This window comes from Chiloscyllium plagiosum, chromosome 38 (assembly GCF_004010195.1).
Source record: "Chiloscyllium plagiosum isolate BGI_BamShark_2017 chromosome 38, ASM401019v2, whole genome shotgun sequence".
Classification (NCBI taxonomy): Eukaryota; Metazoa; Chordata; class Chondrichthyes; order Orectolobiformes; family Hemiscylliidae; genus Chiloscyllium; species Chiloscyllium plagiosum.
In genome coordinates, this window is record NC_057747.1 from 27,259,822 (window position 1) to 27,280,686 (window position 20,865).

Below are 20,865 nucleotides of genomic sequence, written 5' to 3' on the forward strand. Positions count from 1 at the left end.
TGAAAATATAAAGTGAACTTTGAACTTTAGCAAGGCTGTAAGATGAGATAAAAGATCAGTAAGCTCAATAATGACTTCAAGGCACAGGAATTATCTGGCGAGGAGTGTGACAGGTGGACAAATGTTTGCAGCTGATCCACAAACTATCATTTATCATTGAGAGCATGCTTGTAGTTTCGAACAGTTGAAAACTTAGAATACTCTTTCACTATACTTCTGTAAAACTGATTCCTAAAACTTAAGTCTAATTGAAGAGCCTGACGCCAGGCCCTGAGATTTAAAAATTATTTCTTGTGGAGCAAGATCCTTGAAAGCCTGATCCATGGAACCTGCAGTAAATGGAAGGATTACGGAATTTATGATTATGTCTAGATTGTTCTGAGACCACACTGTAAAATGTTAATCTTTTCACCAATACTTTAGAGGTAAAAGATAAACAATATATTCACATTTTGAATGTGATTCAACTTTCATTTTCTAGGGTCAACGTGGAGATTCTGCACTCACTGTACGTATTCTGTCTCACAAACATTTACTTACGTATTTAAGTAGATATAAAGAACTGTTTATAATCCTGTTCCTTTTTTTGACTTTCCATAAGATTGATTGATAACTAATATAAAGAACTGAAAATTCAAGGTCCAAGAAATACCAATTTCTACATTTTAAATTTTTCTATTTACAGTCAAGGATAAAATTAGAAATGTTTCAATCCATTCAGTTTACTTCTGTTCTTTCATAAATGATTAACTTTTATGAAATACTTGCCGTGTGCTTACTGTTAATATTCAAATGCTAAAGCTATTGTCTGACTTTCAATTTATCCAATTTTTTGGAAATGCAGGACTAATCTGTGACTGATGGTTACTTGTTGATAGTAGCTTCCTCTGATGAACTTGCTAATGACATGAAACCTCAGAACTCTGCTTTTCCACACATTGGTGATTGATTTGTCAATGGTTCAGACATTGAAACCATTAGACAGAATCTAGTGCTTGCACACTTTGAAATGATTTGTCATGATTTAGAAAAAACATGTTTTGTATTCCTGCTGATTTTCGTTTTCTCTAATGTAAGTAAACAGGGGACAGCCATACTTCCTAATTAATCATCCATTCACATCCACGGATCTCAAGGTTTCTGGAAGATCACTCTCCAATGGCTCATTAATTTAGTATTTTCCTGGGACAGATTTCATGTCAAACGCATGTTATAGGAAATATCTTGTCATTACAGTGGAGTTTGTTTGGGACATTTCACTCCACTCAAAGGGAATTTTTTTTTTGCATAGTCATGGTTTGATCGTGTTACATTTACAATTCAGGTTAGAAAAAAATTTATTTGGCTTGTATATAAACAAAGTGTTGGAGAAAGTCAGGAGGTCTGGAGGAGAGAGAAACAGAGTTAATATTTCAAGTCCAATATGGCATTTTCAGAACCTAGAGACAGGAAGTTGGCTTTTCGTCTTGCACTTTTGAAATGCCAGATCTGCTGAATTTCTCCAGCACTTTCTGTTTTTGAGATGTCCAGAATTCACAATACTTCTGTAGGTTTGATTTTCTCAGTGCTTTTTATAATCCCACTTCAGGCTCTGTCCCCTTCTCCCTATCAATGCTTTGCTCCATGACTACCTCACCATAGCTTCTCGCTCCTTGTTGATTTGAATATCGGCAAGGTTTATTGGTATCTTAGGGATATCTGCAGCCCAGCAATAAAATGTGGCTTTCGAAAAAGATGATGGCTGTACTTAGAATTGATTCATCAATGAAGGAATTGATTAACTGGAGCTGAAGATATGTGAAGCTGTTTTCATGCCTATCCTGTATCTGTAGCTTGTAGCAGTTGACCTTGTGCAGGGAGCCAGACAGGGACTCAGTAGGCCTGCTACACGACAATCATATTCAATTTAGGAGCTGAATAGGATTGAATTTTCCAGATAGCATGAAGTGTGGGGTAGTCATGTTCAGTCTTCCAGTAGTCCCCATTTATCAGACTGGTGGAAATATGCTTGGGGAATTCACTTTATTACTAACCCACAGATTTACATAATCTGCTGACTGTCAGTTGATGAGAGTTCAGCTTCAGCCTCCTTGACCCTGTAATCTGGAATCTCTGTGTAAACTAAACCAATCACATAGATTTGTGTTCAAAAAGCAAGAGCAACTTATACAACAAATTGCTGTAAAATAAATTGGTATTAGGGCTTTGTGATTTCTTGGGTTCTTAACAAAATTGGCAAACAGAGTTTGCATTGAAACATGCTACAAGTAACCACCTTGGAGATGTCCAGCTACACATTCCTTCTCGACCCTTTTCTCATTTTTTCTAAACTTTCCTTTGTTTTCATTGTAAGTAATTAATCATGGGCTTTCTGCAGAAGCCACAGAGGTGAAAATACAACCTAAATATTTCAATTTTTTGTGATATAAGCGACAGAGTCCATTTACATAAGTTGTCAGAACATAACTTCCAGTATTTGAATGCAAGTCATTTAAGAGTCATCACAGAGGCTAACCCAAAATACTGCTCTCTGTGGAAAGCAACATGAAGGATATGTTGATAACAGAGGAATTAAATCACATCTCATGACCCCGCACTGACTTATGACTGAGACATGTGGAAAATAGTCTCAACTGACCCCAGACCACAACACAAACCATTTTGAAATGTTAGTCCGTGGCATGTCTGGCTGATTTGATAACAGAAATGGCTAAGTCTCTGCTCAGAGTGGTACTTTATTGCCCTTTTATGCTTCAAAGTAGTTGTAAAAGCACTTGCAGTTCAGTTTGTTTGTTGCAAAGTTCTCATGGGATGATTTAGAGCCCTGTGTTTTTTCTCCGTCATGCCTAAGGATGCCATCAATTGCAACAGCCTTAATTCTCACTCCCATTGTATTAAGGGCTTCTAGAGAGAAAAAAACTGCTTTCAGGGCTTATTGTGGATAAAGATCTAAAGAAATCATGTTTAAAAGTTACTGTTGCATAACTAAATGGATCTTAATGATTCAAATTCCAATATTTATCATCTTTCAGATCTTTGGAGTCATTGCCAAGAGAAAAGGCAGTGAAATCTTCCCTGCCTTCTATTGTAGCAAAGTGAACATAAACCAAGACCATAGAGAATTGACCAAGAGAACCAACATTTTCTTGAATTCACTGGGAATAATTGCGAGTTGAGTGAACTTGCCCTATTGTCCATAAATAATCAAATTTAAGTGACTATCTGCATTTTAAAACCTGAATGATGCCTCCAGAATATCTGCTGGAAGGGCCAGTATTTAGACTCCACTTTAGCTTCACATTTACACCAAAGATGTGACCATACTCTCGCCCAAAATGAAAGAAGCTCTATTATTATAACTAAGGGTCACTGCTTCAAAATAATGGGTCACCCATTTGAGACAGAAACAAGATTTTTTCCACACGGAGTGTATCGCACCTTTGGAACTCGTTTCCTCAAAATATTTTTAAGGTAGAATGATGGATAGCTTCTTGATGAGCCAGAGGGTGAAAGGTTCCCCGGGGAAGGGTAGGTGAGAATGTGGAATACGGTTGGTTTTGCTATAACGCGTGTTCCTTCAGTGCAAATTGGCAAAAATGCAATAGAAGAATTTAGACCATTATTTGTAGAATGCGAACTTTCCTTACCTGTATTGGCTATAACATCATCCTGGTCCCATTGGTTTAAATGGTTTTGCTATAACGTGATTTTCTTATAACGCGGGATCACTCAGGAGCAGAACAATCATGTTATATCAAAACAGACTGTAATTGGGTCAGCCATGAATTGAGTTTGAGAGCAGGCATGATGGGCTGTGTCCTATCCCACTCCTAGTGTCTGTATCCATTTGTTTCTGATCTGGACCACAATGTAAAGTAACCTTCAGCAAAATCCTGTGTAATTCCTGTTTTGCATGGCACCATTATCTTTTCGTTTGAGCTTTCCTCTAAACTTCAGTTGAAATTACTTTGTGGATGCAATTCTGTATGATTAAAGTGAGCAGCAGATTTTGTAGTCTTTCAGGGTAACCTACTAAGATCATACCTGCAGGAGATTTGGCACTTCACGGCCCGATGTTCTGAAGTGCTTCCTCCTAGGGCAATGTGGGAGGAGCGGGAAGCATGAGTCTCCATCTCTCACTGTTTTGTCCATTCGAAGGGGTGAACAATCACTGAAAGGGTGCATGCTAATTCTCAATTTTCCCTCCTGATGGGTAAAGTTGGGAGTACAAATTCTGTGTCAAGTACACTTTCCAGTGTGTCTTGATCATTTTTGCAGTGTAGCCAACCTTGGGGTCTCTGAGGGACTGTATCCTCTATCACTGTCACTGCAGGGTCATATAGATTGACAATACAAGATCCTAAAACAAACCAATTATAAAAGTTGACACAAATCCTGACGGAATTGATGGTAACTATATTTCTTGCAAAACACCTTTATAAGCATGCAGTGTAAATTTTAATTTGGAGGGAACAGGTGAAGTGGTACGATTCTGTCTGCCTGTGGATGGAATCACTTAGTTTCTATGTTGCATTCTGTAGGAGTTCCCTGGGACCTCACTAGCAGCACTGCGGCTAAATCAGATCCTGACTGTGAAGGTTTGTGAGTGCTTTCACTGTCATTACAGCCAGTCTTACAACAGAGTGTCTTGTGACCTTTCTGAAGTAGCTCAAAATTGGTTTTGTTTCCGGTTGAAATGTGAAAAAGCTGAGCGAAGATCCTCTTCCCAAATTACAGTGGACACTTGTCTGTATTCATGCAGTTTTTGTTGACTTGACCAGTTGCATTCTGAGCTAGTTTGATTGAATTGGTGGGGTTGCCAACTCTGGTTGGACATACTCATGGAGGCTTCCACACATGACTTTGCACCTCCAGCAGTTCTGCCTCCACTCTCCTGCCATTGGTTGCCAAATACGTCCATCATTCTGCAGCCAAATGAAAAGCCAACAGATCTCCACGACTGAACTGGATAGCTCTTGGCTGTTAACTGAATGTGCCAACGTTGAATATTGTTGCAATGATTAAACAAAAGTATTCAGACGTTTTTGTTGAAGCAACATCATTTATAGCCCACAATGATTTTCCTCCTGGGTTTCTGCTGACAACAATGTCCCAGAAATCTACCATCGTTTCCTAAAGACTCCAAGATGAACTGCAGGGTCAGTAACCCCACCATTAGTATTCAGCATCAACTGGCAAATTTCATGTACTTGTTGAACACAAAACTTGTGCCGAAATCACACTTCACTTTGTTATAAGACTGGGGCTTACTTCTCTCTAATTAAAGCCAGCAACAAATTCCAAGGGCAGTCCTTTGCAGAATAAAGTTTGACTGTTTAATTTTTGTTTTATTTTCCTGTAACATTTGACACATGATGAAAGGCTGTTATGTTTTCCTTTCACCAACTACACAGCGCCTTTTTTAAAAAAAATTCTGTTGCTGGCTTTCACTCTGTATCGAGCTCTGCTGCTTTTCTCAATATTCTTTTCTTCTCTCCTCCACACCCTCCCTTCCCCCTCCCTCCCTCATCTATCCATTCCCTTCCCTCCAAACAAAAACCACACCAATCATCTCCTCATGACCTTTGGCTTTGTACTGACCTGTGACCTCTGGCTCACCTACTTGCTCAGTTCACTCCTCCTCGATTGAAAATACTACCACCTGCTGACCAGTTCATCAGACGCCTGTATCTCAAGGTAAATGCCTTTTCTGCTGCCAACACAATGATGGTCTTTTCCACATTCCCACCCTCTTTCCCCTTCCCAATCTAATAGCCTTCTCTTTGGTTATGACAAATGCTTTTTGGCTGCTCTACCTAATATCCATAACTTGCTCCTTTAATTGGTGAACAAATTAAAGCCAGTTGTTCTAAGTATTGTCTTTGCGTATCTTAGTGGACTTTGGTTCAATCGCAGGGTGAACAAGGACAAGCCAGTAGCAACTGCTCTCCAGGACCCCCAGGACCTAAAGGACCTCCAGGCCATGCAGGGAAGCCGGGAGTGGATGGTTTACCAGTAAGTGTTAGCCATGTCTGTGTCTCCCTGTCTCCCTGTCTCCCTGTCTCCTTGTCTCCCTCTGTTCTTTGGACCTTCACCCTCCCAGGAAAATGGTAAGACTGCTGTTTCCCCATAGGTTCAAGAACTTTGTGTTTTTTCCTACTGAGTGTCTGCAATTAAGATGTTTAAAAACCCTTGTAAATGATGCCAGTGACATCATAAAGAGCTAACCAGAACTCCAGCTCAAATGGTTTCAAAACCGCTTCCATATAATGGATTATCTAATGATGGTTTCAGAGTGCATATAATCGCTTCCCTAGTGTCCAATGTGCTTTCAGCTGCTGAGATTTTAAACCCAGGAATTCCTTTACTAGACCTTTCTATGTGTGCATCTCTCTCTCTCGCTCTCCCTTTCTGCTTTAAAATATTGCTTTAACTCTATCTCCTGGACCAACTCTCTCATCTCTACTAATGTCTCCTTATGTGACTCAGTGTCAAATTATGATAATGTTCCTATTTAGCATCCTGGGGTATTATGTTACTGTATTGAAGGTGCTGCATGAATGCAAATTGTTGTACACAAACACAATTAGTCATGCCTGAATGGGAACTGGAGAGTGGGAGGATGGGAGAGTGGAGAGGGGTAGACTGATGGGAAAAGATAGACACATAGGATGAATTCCATTAGTGCCCATTCCAGTCACATTGGGAGGACCTGCTCATTCTGAGGCAGACACAGCTGAAGCATTGAAACATAGAAAATAGAAGCAGGAGTAGGTCATTCGGCCTTTTGAGGCTGCACCATCATTCAGTATGCTCATTGGTGATCATCCAACTTAGTCCCTTTTCTCTCCATTCCCTTTAGCCTCCAAGAATTATGTCTAACTCCTTGAAAACATTCACTGTTTTGGCCTCAACTTCTAAAGAGGCCACCAGCCAAAAAGCAGCTGTGGAATGGTTTTAGAGTGGGGCTTAGCAGAGACTCATTGTGTGTTAGTAAAGGATACACTGTGTGCGAAAGTGGACAATTGCTGGAAAAGGCTTTAATCTTGATCACCTCCTATTCATATACCCATCCAGATGCCTTTTAAATGTTATAATTGTACCAGCCTCCACCACTTCCTCTGGCAGCTCATTCCATACATGCACCACCCTGTGCATGAATAAGTTGCCCCTTAGGTCCTCTTTAAATCTTTCCCCTCTCACCTTAAACCTATGTCATCTAGTTTTGGACTCCCCTCCCCGGTAAAAAAAACTGGCTATGCACGCTATCCATGTCCCTCATGATTTTTATAAACCTTTTATGAGGTCACCCCTCAGCCTCCGATGCTCCAGTGAAAACAGCCCCAGCCTATTCAGCTTTTCCCTATAGCTCAAACCCTCCAACCATGGCAACATCGTTGTAAATCATTTTTGAACCTTTTCAAGTTTCAGACCAGAATTGCACACAGTATTCCAAAGTGGTCCTGTAGAGCAACAGCATGAGCGAGAAGAGAAATTGTGGAAAGGTGTGACAGCTCATGTGGGAAATAATAATTGCCCAAGTGACTGGGTTTAGTCAGTTTTTGTCTTCCTGGTCAGTGATAAAATAATAACTGAGTTCTTTATTTCCAGGGGAAACCCGGAGATCCTGGAAAACCTGGAAGGGATGGAATGCCAGTAAGTAATTGAAATTTCTAGCTGGCCAAATGTGCATGGTTTTATGCTGCAGACCTTTTACTATCTTCACTTTTTGTTTAATCTTCTCAGGCATTTCCATTATGGGATTTGCCAAAATGAGCCACAGATGGGCGGCATGGTGGCTCAGTGGTTAGCACTGCTGCCTCATAGCACCACGGTCCCAGGTTCGATTCCAACCTCTGGCGACTGTCTGTGTGGAGTTTGCACATTCTCCCCATGTCTGCGTGGGTTTCCTCTGGTTTCCTCCCACAATCCAAAGATGTGCGGGTCAGGTGAATTGGCCATGCTAAATTGCAACATAGCGATAGATGCATTAGTCAGAGGGTAGTGGGTCTGGGTGGGTTATTCTTCGGAGGGTCGGTGTGGACTAGTTGAGCCAAAGGGCCTGTTTCCACACTATAGGGAATCTAATCTAAAAAAAAATCTAACCTGCCTGGGCAGCCCTGAGCTGATTGGTAGTGCAGTCAGCTCAGTTGATGCCTGGTTTTAGCATTTTCTAACTGAGGTGGGTGCAGTGCATCGGACGTGAATGATGACTGATGTAGAGGCGATGCCCTGGGCTGCACCATCGAAACCCCCTCTTGGCACGGTGGCACAGTGGTTAGCACTGCTGCCTCACAGCGCCAGAGACCTGGGTTCAATTCCCGCCTCAGGCAACTGTCTGTGTGGAGTTTGCACATTCTCCCCGTCTGCGGGGTTTCCTTTGGGTGCTCCGGTTTCCTCCAACAGTCCAAAAGATGTGCAGGTCAGGTGAATTGGCCATGTTAAATTGCCCATAATGTTAGGTGAAGGGGTAAATGTAGGGGAATGGGTCGGGGTGGGTTGCTCTTCAGAGGGTTGGTGTGGACTTGTTGGGCCGAAGGGCCAGTTTCCACACTGTAAGTAAGTAAGTAATCTAATCTAAACACAGAGGAATGCAAAACCTCAAGAGCCTTGAGCTCACAGCTTCCAATTGGCGTTTCGAGCTGTTCAAATATTTCACCCCAGTTCAAAACCTTTCCTTAACCTACCATTGATCTTTCAGCAATCACATTCTCACTATGCTGATGAAAAGCAAAGACCCACAAAAGTTGCTTTGTTTCCATTTATACAGTAAAACCTAAACTGTATAAATGCATAGAGCACCAATATTCCAAGGACACTGTGGAAAAGTGAATGATTCTCCAGTCGCAAGCTGTTAGCTACAACATAGTTTTAAAAGCTTTTCTGTGACTAAAAGGGTGCTGTAATCTGTTGGTTTTTCACTCTGTCACCTTGGTTGATTTTAAATCTGGTTTATTATTTACCAATATTGGTGGTTTAACATTGACACTGTCTTGATGAGGCACACAGACAGATGGTAGGAATTTGACCTTGAGACTTTCAGCTTTTTTTAATAAAAAGAATGAAATGCTGTATAGTTGATTTTAACCCAGTTCTAATTCATCATAAAGGGTATCTGTAACTTATCCATTCTCCTGCGCTGGAGTATGGCCTGCTGGTGTAGCAGAATGGAATAGCCAGGTTGCACAAGCTAAAAATGAGGCAAACAGCCCCATTATTCTCAAACAAAAACAGAAGTTGCTGAAAAAGCTCAGCAGGTCTGGCAGCATCTGTGATGCGAAATCAAAGTTAATGTTTCAGGTCCGGTAATGCTTCCTCAGAACTTTATTCTGAGGAGGGGTCACTATTCTGCCTGGGTGACAATGATTGAAGGCTGAATGCTGGCTGAGACACAGGGAAGGTTAGCTTGGTCGTCCTCTTCAACAAATACTGGCTTTGCATGGCTTCAGAAGAAGTCATTCCAGGCTGGAAGTGTTAACTCTGATTTTTCTCCACACATGCTGCCAGACCTGCTGAGTGTTTCCAGCAATTTCTGTTTTTGAATCCTTATGGATAGTGTCCAAGCAGCAGAACCCGAATCTTATAATTTTCCTTTTAATTTCTCAGGGTCCACCTGGCGTGCCAGGACTGAAGGTAATTGACAAGGCTAGTTTTAGTACCTGTGACTTGATCTGTAAATTTAAATGTTGAGCTCTAAGTAGATCTATAAAATGAGGAGCTATTTTTAGCACTTCCTTTACCATGTGGCTTTAGTTCAGAAACAGAACAGGAGGGCGTCTGCTGTCCATTAAAATAGCAGCTTCTAACCTTGAGCCAGTGCTTTTGCACTAAGTTGTTTCTACAGATCGCTCTTCATCCTGCTGTTATGATTGCTACGGCTCCAAAATCTAAATACAAACCAGAACGATTCCCTCACGCACCTGGGTTGAGACCATTCCAGCGAGCGTTTTCCAAATTTCAAATGCAGACATCGAATCAATCGGACTGAATGCTTTGTTTCTGTGCTGTACAGTCATAGTAAATGCAGGAGGAAATTTTCATTCACAAATGTTGAAAGCCATGTCAGTTTTCCTTTTGAAACATGTTGCATAGTTCAGGTTTCCCTGGTGTTTTGGTCTTTTGAGAAAGCTCTTTCCTCTTTGGCACATGCAATGAGTATTTACTAAAGGAGACAACATGTTGGGTCAACACATGTGGCCCAATCCCAAAACAATACGGATGTTAATAAGTAAGTTCTGCAAATAGCAAAGCACAAGTCCCTTTTAAATGTGCTGATTGGCTCTAATGAAGAGTCATCCAGACTGGAAACATTAGCTTGCTTTCTCCACGGATGGTACCTGACCCGATGAGATCTCCAGCATTTTTTGTTTTCAGTTCAGATTCCAGAATCTGCAGTAATTTGCTCTGACCCTGTTTTCCAACAGACCCAGTCTGTTCATGGATGTAATTACACACCTCTGGGTTAAGTGGGTTTTCAACCTGGATCCCTTAGCTCAAAGGAAGAGGTACTGCCACAGCACTATAAGAGCTCTCCATCCCTCCCATTCTATAATAGAGCTGACAATCCTGGGGGTGTTTACAAGAAAATTAGTGTTCAAATCATTGTAATCATCAACCTAATGAATTTTGTTTAATGGATTTTAGCATTCCCTTATCGAATATATAAAACATACGCACAATATGAAAGATGCAATTCTAGACAGTACCACAGCAGACTCTAGACCACTGACTTCCTGATTTGACTTGCTCAATTCTCAAAGTTGAGCCAGGAAATGCTGTTCTCTGGGTTTTAAAGACTTGGGCCTTTAATGACCTCAAGACCTTAAGTACCTCACAGCCAATGGAGTGATTTTGAAATACAGTCACTGTTACAGTGTAAGAAACTCAGCATGGCAGTTCTGAAACAACAGCAAGGATATCAATGACAAGATCAGACATTCTAACCAAGTAAACAACAATTTACGAATACTTATGACAATGCAAACTATAAACACTTAGAAATGAGAAACAGTAAATAATCAAAAATACAGAAATTCACTGAGGATCCTCAGACAGCACCTTTCAAATCCACGTCTTCCATCTAGAATGACTAGAGCAGCAGCTACATGGGAATACCACACCCTGCAAGTTGCCCTCCCAGCCACTGACCATCCTGACTTGGGAAATATATCGTGTTCCTTCACTGTCGCTGGGTCAAAATCCTGGAATTCCCTCCCTAAGGGCATTGTGGGTCTACCTACAGCACAGGGACTGCAGTAGTCCAAGAAGGCAGCTCACCCCCACCTTCTCAAGGGCAACAAGGGACATACAATAAATGCTGACATTTAAATGTCCATGTCCCATGAAGGATGAATTGTCTGCTTACCCAGTCCTTCAGTTGGTCATAATAAAGTTAACCTAATAAAATGATGCTTTCCCTTGTGAATACCTTTCTCTTAGTACAAAACATTTTAAACTGAGTCAATTTAGCTTGGCTATCTTGAGTTTACAAAAGTGAGTTTATTGCAGAACAGTTTACATTTCTCCCTTTGAAGCTTCCTTGACACCTTCGGGTGTGACATCCCAAGGTTCCTCTCCAAACAGCCACTGTGTATATATCCTCAGTTGTCTTTTGGTTGTGTCTCCTCTCTTTAAATAAAACAGAGACATGCTGCAGTTGAAAGTTCCCCATGTTTGTTGGTGATCTGGCAGTCTTGACACTGTCTACCTTGTTGCACACTTTAGACACTTGTCTATTCTATTTAATTGAGAGCTGAAATTGTGTTGCTAGAACAGCGCAGCAGGTCAGGCAGCATCCAGGGAACAGGAGAATCGACGTTTCGGGCATAAGCCCTTCTTCAGGAATGATTCTTCAGCAACACATTTTCAGCTCTGATCTCCAGCATCTGCAGACCTCACTTTCTCCTCATGGTCCATATCCCTCCATTCCTTACATATTCAAGTGCTTAGCTAAAATTCCCTTAAATGCCCGTATGGTATCTGCCCCCACCAACATCCCTGGAAGTGTGTTCCACACTCCTACCACCCTCTGTATAAAAACGTGCTCCTCACACCTCCTTTGAACTTTCCCCTCTCACCATAAATGCATGCCCCCCCCCCCCCCCCCCAGTATTAGACATTTCAACTCTGGAAAGAAGATTCTGACTGTCAACCCACCTGTGCATCATGATTGTATGATTTTGTTTTTTTTCTCATTTGAGCCTTTATCCATTAATTTGTATAATTTTAATTGAGAATTTGATTCAGTTTGAATACAGTTCAGAATATGAGTTGAATACAATCCAATAAATTTGGTATATTTTAGAAAGTGAACAAGATTTGGAAAAGTACAATTTGATTAAATTTAGTTTGAGGAAGACTGGTTAACAATGTGAGCTTGATGTGATTAACAATGTATCTTTGAAAGGGCAGAACATTATTCCAAATATTTCAGACTAGTTTTCCAGCCTCTGAGAAGTCAGGTGAAAAGATGTACCTAGTTCAACAACAACAGTGTGCATTATTATAGCACCATTGACACAGCAGAACGTGCTTGGCAAGTGTGTAACCAGAAAAATCCAACTGAAGAGATATTTGGACAGGTTTAGTCAAACAGGTATGCTTTGAAGACAACATAAAGAAGTCAGAAGTCACACAACACTAGGTTATAGTCCAACAGGTTTATTTGAAATCACAAGCTTTCAGAACACTGCTTCTTGTCAGGTCACTGAGCGGTCTTCCGAAAGCTTGTGATTTCAAGTAAACCTGTTAGACTATAACATGGTGTCATGTGACTTCTGACTTGTCCACCCCAGTCCAACACCAGCACCTCCACATTATAACTTCAAGAAGGAGAGTCGTTAATGGCAAGGACTTCAGGAAACCTCAGGAAACAGGCGTTTGAAAGCAGGGCTCTCTGTGATGGAACAAAACAAATCATTTTCAGAAATTTGAAATGTTATACCATTGGGAGGGAGATGACCACAAGCTGTCAAACAGTTGTGATGCATTTCTCATGTTGGTGCCCTTGCCAGTGCCTCCCTCAGGGTTTCAGAGTTGTAATCTTAAGCAGACAGCATCAATAAACGAGCCGAGATAGGGGATTGAACAAAGCCAATCAATTCAGGAACTGGAACAGTGTGAACTTTAAAAAGCTTTGCCAGGAAGCTGTGTGACAGTCAATTTTAACACTAGAGCTTGTTTATGTAGTAAAAGGAACTTTTTATTGACCTCTGCTAACCCAGTTTACTAGTCTACAAGAAAGTTACATCAGTATTGTTTAATCTGTAAGATCACAAACTTTGCTCATTTGTAATATTTAAAAAGCGCGTTTCAGCTAAATAGTGAAAACAAATGTACTTCTTTTCCTGTTTCAGGGAGAACCAGGAATAACAGGACTGCAGGGCAAACCAGGAATGCCAGGGCTCCCAGGAAGAAAGGTTAGATAAACACTCTTCCAGCTGTTGGCAATCCCTTTTTACAGAGTCCCAAGGGTCCTGTCCTTTCTGCAGAGGATGGTCGGAAGGATCTATCATCTTGAGACTGACGAGAGGCAGCTCCATGAGTCAATGTTCCCTATCAACTACCCAGGCAGAGTACAATGGGATTGGCAAAATAAATACCAGATAACACCAGCAGTTACAGATAATTAATTTATAGTGTTTGATGGTGATCATGTGTTTGGTAAAGAAAGAAAATAGATAAAGCTACAGCACAGAACACATTGTCAAGGTGCTTCAGTGTAATGTGAATCCTGTTAAAATATGATGTTTACTAATTATCATGGCAAAACCTAGCTTGTAAATAAGTGGACTAAGTTATTGGCCATTCATAATGGTCATACTGATTTCTGGAGAAGTGTTTTGAAGGGGGCAGTTTGATTACTCAGAAGGTACGTTCAGTCGTCTTAAAGGAAATTTGTATTTTTAAAATGGAGAAATTTTTAAAAGTTCAAAGTCAGTACAGCATCTAGTTCGGTCTGCAGAGATTTAGACCGAGAACACAGTCTGTCTGGGAATGTTGCTGATTATATCAGAGTGTGCTATTCCCAGACTATGAGTAAACCACTTAAAATGTGTTGGCTATTTCACATTGAATTGCAGAATTATTTTATTATTGTTTATTCTGAACAGAACTGTAAAGCAATCTAACTATAATCATGCTTAATAATGTGTTTAACCTCAACGTTAAGAATTGTTTCTGTCATTCGACTCAGCAGTGACTCAGTTGACTTTCATTGCTTTACCTGAGGTGTTTATTTCTTCCTGGAATTTGTGTGAATTTTGAGTTCAAGATAAGCCATGTTATGGATCAGGCTTTTCACCTTTTATAAGGCTCTAAAATTTAAGAATCGGACATGTCATTAAATTTGTGCCCTTCTGTTTAATTGGCCCATAATATCCCGAAACACTGGGAGTGTTGCTGAAGGTGGTGTGGGGAGGGGGGAGGGGGAGCTGTTTGTTCTTAACTGAGATACATAGCACTTATTCATAGTATAGTGTCTGAAATACAATCACTGCACAAGGCAGAAACCTGGGAATGTTAGACACACTGGGGTATCTTTCATTCCTTATGGAATAATAGAACTATTTATTGTAAGAGGGTACAAACATCCCAGAATTTGATCAACCTTTGGAACCTACCTTATGAAGGATTTATGATGTGGGGGTGCTGGTGTTGGACTGGGATGGACAAAGTCAGAAATCCCATGACACCAGGTTATAGTCCGACAGGTTTATTTGAAATCATAGTGCTGCCCCTTTATCAGATCACCTGATGAAGGAGCAGAGTTCTGAACGTCTGCGATTTCAATAACCTGTTGGACTATAACCTGGTGTCATGTGACTTCTGATGAAGTTGGCATTGAGAAACATAAAGCGTACAATCTGTATACAGTCTACATAGAGAGGGAGGCTGGAGGAGGGACAGAAAGGGAGGGAGGACCATAGCTTCCTCCCACACTGAGTGTCTCTGCCTCACATCAGATTGTTAAACTTGTTTGTATTTGTTACTTTATTAAGACTTGATTCTGGCAGCTGTGTACTAAATCTAACCTTTGGGTAACCAGTTCTGAATTTTAGAATTCAGTAAACAAACTCATCAGGAAGGATGGAGGCTGTGTGGGTCAAGGTCAACTGTAATGGGGTTTAATCCCTCAAAAAAATAAGTAAACCTGCTCCTGTGCTGGAACTTCCTCAGAGCCTGAGACACCAGGTTGCTGATTGAATTGCCAAGTGTCTGACCCACCATTCAGCTCTTGTTCCCAGATCAGCTGGCTCCCAGTGTGAACCTGTTACAATCGTCTGTGTAAATTCTGCAATGAGCTCCTGTCCCATCAGCTCAACAATGACAACTGAAGGTCATCCCTCAAATGGTGCGAGGTACGCAATGCCATCAACTATTTCAAACACATTTACACCATTCCCATAAAAGACCGCAAGACATAGGAGCAGAAATTAGGCCATTTGGCCCATCAAGTCAGATCATGGTTGAGAAGTTTTTAACCGCATTCTCCTGCCTTCTCCCCATAACCCTTGATCCCCTTACTAATCAAGAACCTATCTATCTCAGTGTTAAATATACTCAATGACCTGGCCTCCACAGTCTTCTGTAACAGTGAATTCCGTAGATTCACCATTCTCTGGCTGAAGAAGTTTCTCCTTATCTCTGTTCTAAAAGATCTTCCCTTCAGTCTGACCCTATGCCCTCGCATTCTAGCTTCTCCTACTCATGGAAACATCTTCATCATGTCCATTCTATATAGGCCTCTCAGTATTCTGTAGGTTTCAGTCAGATCCCCCTCATTCTTCTAAACTTCACTGAGTACAAGCTCAGAGTCATTAACTGCTTCTCACATAAAAAGCCCTTCATCCCTGGGACCATTGGTGCTAGTAGGGGTTTGTCAGTGGAACCTGACTGGTCTGAAATAGCTTTATCAAGTGGAATGGAGGCTGCTCAGTACCTGCCCAGGCTCTGAAAGAGGAAATATTCCCTGTGGCCCAATGCCAAAGAAGTTGCTGTGAAACTGGCTCTCAGTCCACTGCCAGTTAATATTCAGAGGGGTCTTCATTGACTCAGGCTGAGGCTTTGCCCAAATCTCCTGCACCGCACCACACCACACCACACCACACCCCACCCCACCCCACCCCACCAACCCCACTCCACCCCACCAACCCCAACCTGCCTCCAGGAGCTGATGAGCCTCTGATCTTTGTTCTCAGCAGTGCTACTGATAGTGGTGGCCACCAACAGTACTGCACCCAGTCCTCAAGTACCAAAATCAGAAGCTGCATGATGGGTAAGGGGGAGGGTAGAAATGTCTAGGGTGGGGTGTTCAAGGGAAGGACCCAGGAGGACGTTGTTTGGTGGGGGAGTTTAGGGGCAGGGCTCAAATGTGTAGGGGGTATCGGTTGAACACTGAAGGGCCTCAGTTGGTAAAGAATGGGAACAGGTTACTGATGGTCAGTGAAACTCAGTCTGGTCGCGGTGGGGGGGAGCGCAGTGGTTTGCAGGGAGCTGGTGGGAAAGCACCCAGAGAATTTATTAAGCCAGCAAACCCACCTCCTGGTCAACGTAACATTCTGCCCAAAGCAAAGATAATGGATACCTCCAGGATACAGGTGACTTGACTGAAATATTTTAAAAATCCTGAGATGTTTTACGAGGGTAGATCGGGAAACACTGTATCCTCCTAGGGACGAACCTAGAACGAGGGGTCACTGTTGAAAAATCAGGGGTTGTCCATTTAAAACGAAGCTGCAGAGAAGTTTTACTTTTCTCTCTCAGATCATGAGCTTTTGAAACTCTGTTCCCAGAAAGGTGGTGAAGGTAGAGTCCTCAGATATTTTTAAAGGTGGATAAATACCTGTTAAACAAGGGGTTGACACACTATTTCGGCAGGAGTCTGAGTTTGAGATTACTGCCCAATCAGGCATGATCTTATTGAATGGTGGAGTAGGCTCATGGAGCTAAATGTCAAGATTAGAGTAGTGCTGGAAAAGCACAGCAGGTCAGGCAGCATCCGAGGAGCAACAAAATTGATGTTTCAGGCAAAAGGCCTTCATCAGGGCTTCCTCATTCCTGATGAAGGGCTTTTACCTGAAACGTCGATTTTCCTGCTCCTCGGATGCGCCTGACATTCTGTGCTTTTCCAGCACTACTCCAATCTTGATTCTAATCTCCAGCATCCACAATACCCACTTTCACCTCATGCAGCTAAATGGCCTACTGTAGTTCCACGCTCATGTAAATATTTGATTGATAGCTCTTTCCACCTCAAATTTCAGGCCTTCAGAAGATGAGTTTTGTTTGAAGCCCTTTAAGGGCTTTGAAGGAAGTATTTTTGTCAGGAATCCCAATAGCTCTTCCCTTTTCTCTCCCCCACTCATATGCTCAGCCATTTTTAGGTGGGGCATCCCTTTACATTGCTGCCCACAAGAATCTAACCGTCAGGTCTAAAAGAAGCAGGGTCCCTGACAGATCTTGAGTTCCACCCAAGTTACAGGGTAGAAACCGATCTCCAGCCAGGAATTTCAGTGAATATTTGGACTGATGAAATTCGATGTGTGATGTCACACCTATAAGTGAATGTATATTGTGTCATTGACCACTTGCTGGTATAAATGATCATGTCATGTTCCTAAAGAAATCATCTGTAAACCAGTTCTTAATACATTGGAGAGCAACTCTATGGTGATGAATATCTGACCTCTCAATTGAAAAAAGAAATGTTTATATATACCCTGCCACAGTCAATCAATTTGGGCATCTATCTTACTCCTTGTCAAGTATCCAACTTGGAAGCCTACTCTTTTATGTATCTAACATCTTCAAGTGTTCATTTCTCAATTAAACCTTTACAGATATAATTTCATTGGCTTATTGCTAAGAGGAAAAATAGACTTGGGTTTAAAAGGGGAGATTATTCTAAGAAGTAAATGCTGTCCAGTGATCTACTTCACATTTTTTCCCAAAGCTTGTTGGAATGTTTACAATGTAAGTTGAATATTTGTGAGGATGTCTTTGAGTGCCAATTAAATGGAATGGTTGAGGTTCACATAACACCCGTGTCTGGGGAATACTCCTTCCCCAGTAAATGGAAAGGAAGTAGAAGTCGGTTAACCAAAGAGGGATAAAGGAGCAGAGAGATATGCTGATGAATGAGCTGCAGGCGGAATGGAGTTCTGATCGAAATGGCCCATTTCTGTGCGACACACACAAAGTAGTATAATACTTAATATTTCCAAGTGGGAGTAACACCATTGTCTTTTTTCAAACTGGGATCTGTGGCATATCTGTAGCCTGACAGAGCTCTGTGTTATCTGTTAGGAACATTTGTGAAATTAGTAACATTCATATGCCAAGCATGAAATCCAGTCAGTGTGGAGCTAATTTGTTTAATTTGCAATGGGATTATCACTGAAGAAAACAGATATAGCAGTGCCCTTTTTACCTTTTCACTTTCCATTCTGCGTCTGCAATAGTGTGACATGTTCTTTGCAAAATGCTCTGTGACTTTCTAATCCTATTATTTTTTTCAAAAACGCTATTTTACTATGGTGCTTACATTGCTAAAAACAAAAGACAAGTTATTTGGACGTGTTCACATCCAGGAGCAGCCTGTCCTTTTGGAATTAATAGATTTATAATTTTACTTTGATCATGCCCCTTTCTAGAAACATACTTTCTACGTATCTGGTAATTCCTTTCAATAATTATAACTTCAGCAGAAAAGAAATGGGAACAGTTGGATCATAATAGTGTCAGAAATCAGAAATGTCAGATGTAGCAGCTTTTCTCTTGTTTAGAATTATTGGAATTAGAGAGAATCAGACAGAATTTACAGCACAGAATCATGCCATTCCAAGGTGAGACCACATCTACAGTACTGTGTATAGTTTTGATCTCCTTCCTCAAGAAAGGATGTATTGGCACTGGGCGGGGTGCAGAGGAGGGTCACTAGGTTGATTCCGGCATTGAGAAGATTGCCTTATCAGGAGGGATTGAGTAGACTGGAACTGTCCTCACTCCAGTTTAGAAGAATGAGGGGGATCTTACAGAAACATATAAAATTCTGAAGGGAATAGATAGGATCGAAGCAGGGAGGTTGTTTCCACTGGCAAGTGAAACTAGAACTAGGGGACATAGCTGCAAATTGAGGGGGAGCAGATTTAGGGCTGAGTTGAGGAGGAACGTCTTTTTTTTTTAGATTAGATTAGATTACTTACAGTGTGGAAACAGGCCCTTCAGCCCAACAAGTCCACACCGACCCGCCGAAGCGCAACCCACCCATACCCCTACATTTACCCCTTACCTAACACTACGGGCAATTTAGCATGGCCAATTCACCTGACCTGCACATCTTTGGACTGTGGGAGGAAACCGGAGCACCCGGAGGAAACCCACGCAGACACGAGGAGAACGTGCAAACTCCACACAATCAGTCGCCTGAGGCGGGAAATGAACCCGGGTCTCTGGCGCTGTGATGCATCATCACCCAAAGGTTTGTGAATCTATGGAACACACTGCCCGGTGAAGCAGTTGAGGCTACCTCATTGACAATGATTTTAAGGCAAAGATAGAAAGATTTTTGAACAGTAAAGGAATTAAGGATTATGGTGAGTGGGCAAGTTGGTGCAACTGAGTGCACCAAATGATCAGCCATGATCTTATTGAATGGCGGAGCAGGCTCGTAGGGCTAGATGGCCTACTCCTGTTCTTCTGTGCATTCAGCCCAAATTTGTCTGTGCTCCTCTAAATAGTCTTCATTGAATCCTATTTTGTTCAATTCCATTCTCTCTCTTGTGCTTGTCCAATTTTCCTTTGCATTTGCCTGTGAGTTTCCTGTGCTATCAAGTTCCCCATTGTCACCACCCTCTGAATAAAGAAATCTCTGCTGAAACCCTATTGGATTATTAGTGATCATCTTCTACTGATGGTTTCTACTTCTGCTCTTCCGCACAGATGGAATTTGAATTTTAAAGATCTTTATTCACTCACGCCTCAGTCATTTTCTTTCTGGATTTCTTTGTGCCCTTTTCTTTCACAGGTTCCACTCTGTCCATCTGCCCCTTCACTGTGATGTGCTCTCCAGTTATCTTCCTCAATTTTCTCTCTTTTTATTTCTGTCTTCTGTCCCTCAGGGAGAGGTTGGTGAACTGGGACTTCCTGGTCCAGCAGGACTGCCTGGAACTGTAGGCCGAAAGGTAAAGAGAGGAGGCATGGTCAAGGCTCCCTGGTGGTTCAGCGCACCAAAATACTAACAATTAATTACTCACCATTATTGGGAAGCATTAATGCATTCTTTTTAACAGAAAATAAAATCTCATAGAGGGTGCAATAATCTTGGTTATGATTTTACATTACTTATAGTGTGGAAGTAGGCCCTTCGGCCCAACAAATCCACACCGACCCTCTGAAGAGCAACCCACCCAGACCCATTCCCCTACGCCTAACACTACGGGCAATTTAGCATGGCCAATTCACCTAACCTGCACATTTGGGAGGAAACCGGAGCACCCGGAGAAAACCCACGCAGACACGGGGAGAATGTGCAAACTCCACACAGACAGTTACCTGAGGTGGGGATTGAACCTGGGTCTCTGGCGCTGTGAGGCAGCTATGCTAACCACTGTGCCACCGTGCTGCCCACTAATCACTATCATTAATGGGCTTCTGCTTTTCACTAAATGAAGCAGTAACAGTTTTCAGGTTGCATGTTGACGTTGTGTATTTTAAAGATAGCGAATTGGGGTGTGTGTGTGTGTGTGTGTGTGTGTGTGTGTGTGTGTGTGTGTGTGTGTGTGTGTGTGTGTGTGTGTGTGTGTGTGTGTGTGTGTGTGGTCAGTTGCAGAATGCTTAACACTCAACTGTACCTGGTCCATGAGC

The 20,865-nt window shown here is 41.8% G+C and overlaps 1 protein-coding gene across 25 annotated transcripts in view; it reads left to right on the forward strand.

The window, feature by feature from the left end:
* Positions 1-20,865, forward strand: part of col13a1 (collagen, type XIII, alpha 1) — a 224,795-nt gene that overhangs the window by 140,899 nt on the left and 63,031 nt on the right. For 18 of the 25 annotated variants that reach the window (XM_043679190.1, XM_043679193.1, XM_043679198.1 and 15 more), the window contains 7 exons: positions 482-508; positions 5,632-5,697; positions 5,917-6,015; positions 7,612-7,656; positions 9,607-9,633; positions 13,356-13,418; positions 20,121-20,183. In XM_043679190.1, coding sequence (XP_043535125.1) covers positions 482-508; positions 5,632-5,697; positions 5,917-6,015; positions 7,612-7,656; positions 9,607-9,633; positions 13,356-13,418; positions 20,121-20,183 — 390 coding nt within the window. Of the gene's footprint in view, positions 1-481; positions 509-4,541; positions 4,599-5,631; positions 5,698-5,916; positions 6,016-7,611; positions 7,657-9,606; positions 9,634-13,355; positions 13,419-20,120; positions 20,184-20,865 lie in introns of all 25 variants that reach the window. The other 7 variants (XM_043679211.1, XM_043679216.1, XM_043679213.1 and 4 more) reach the window with 5 other exon arrangements.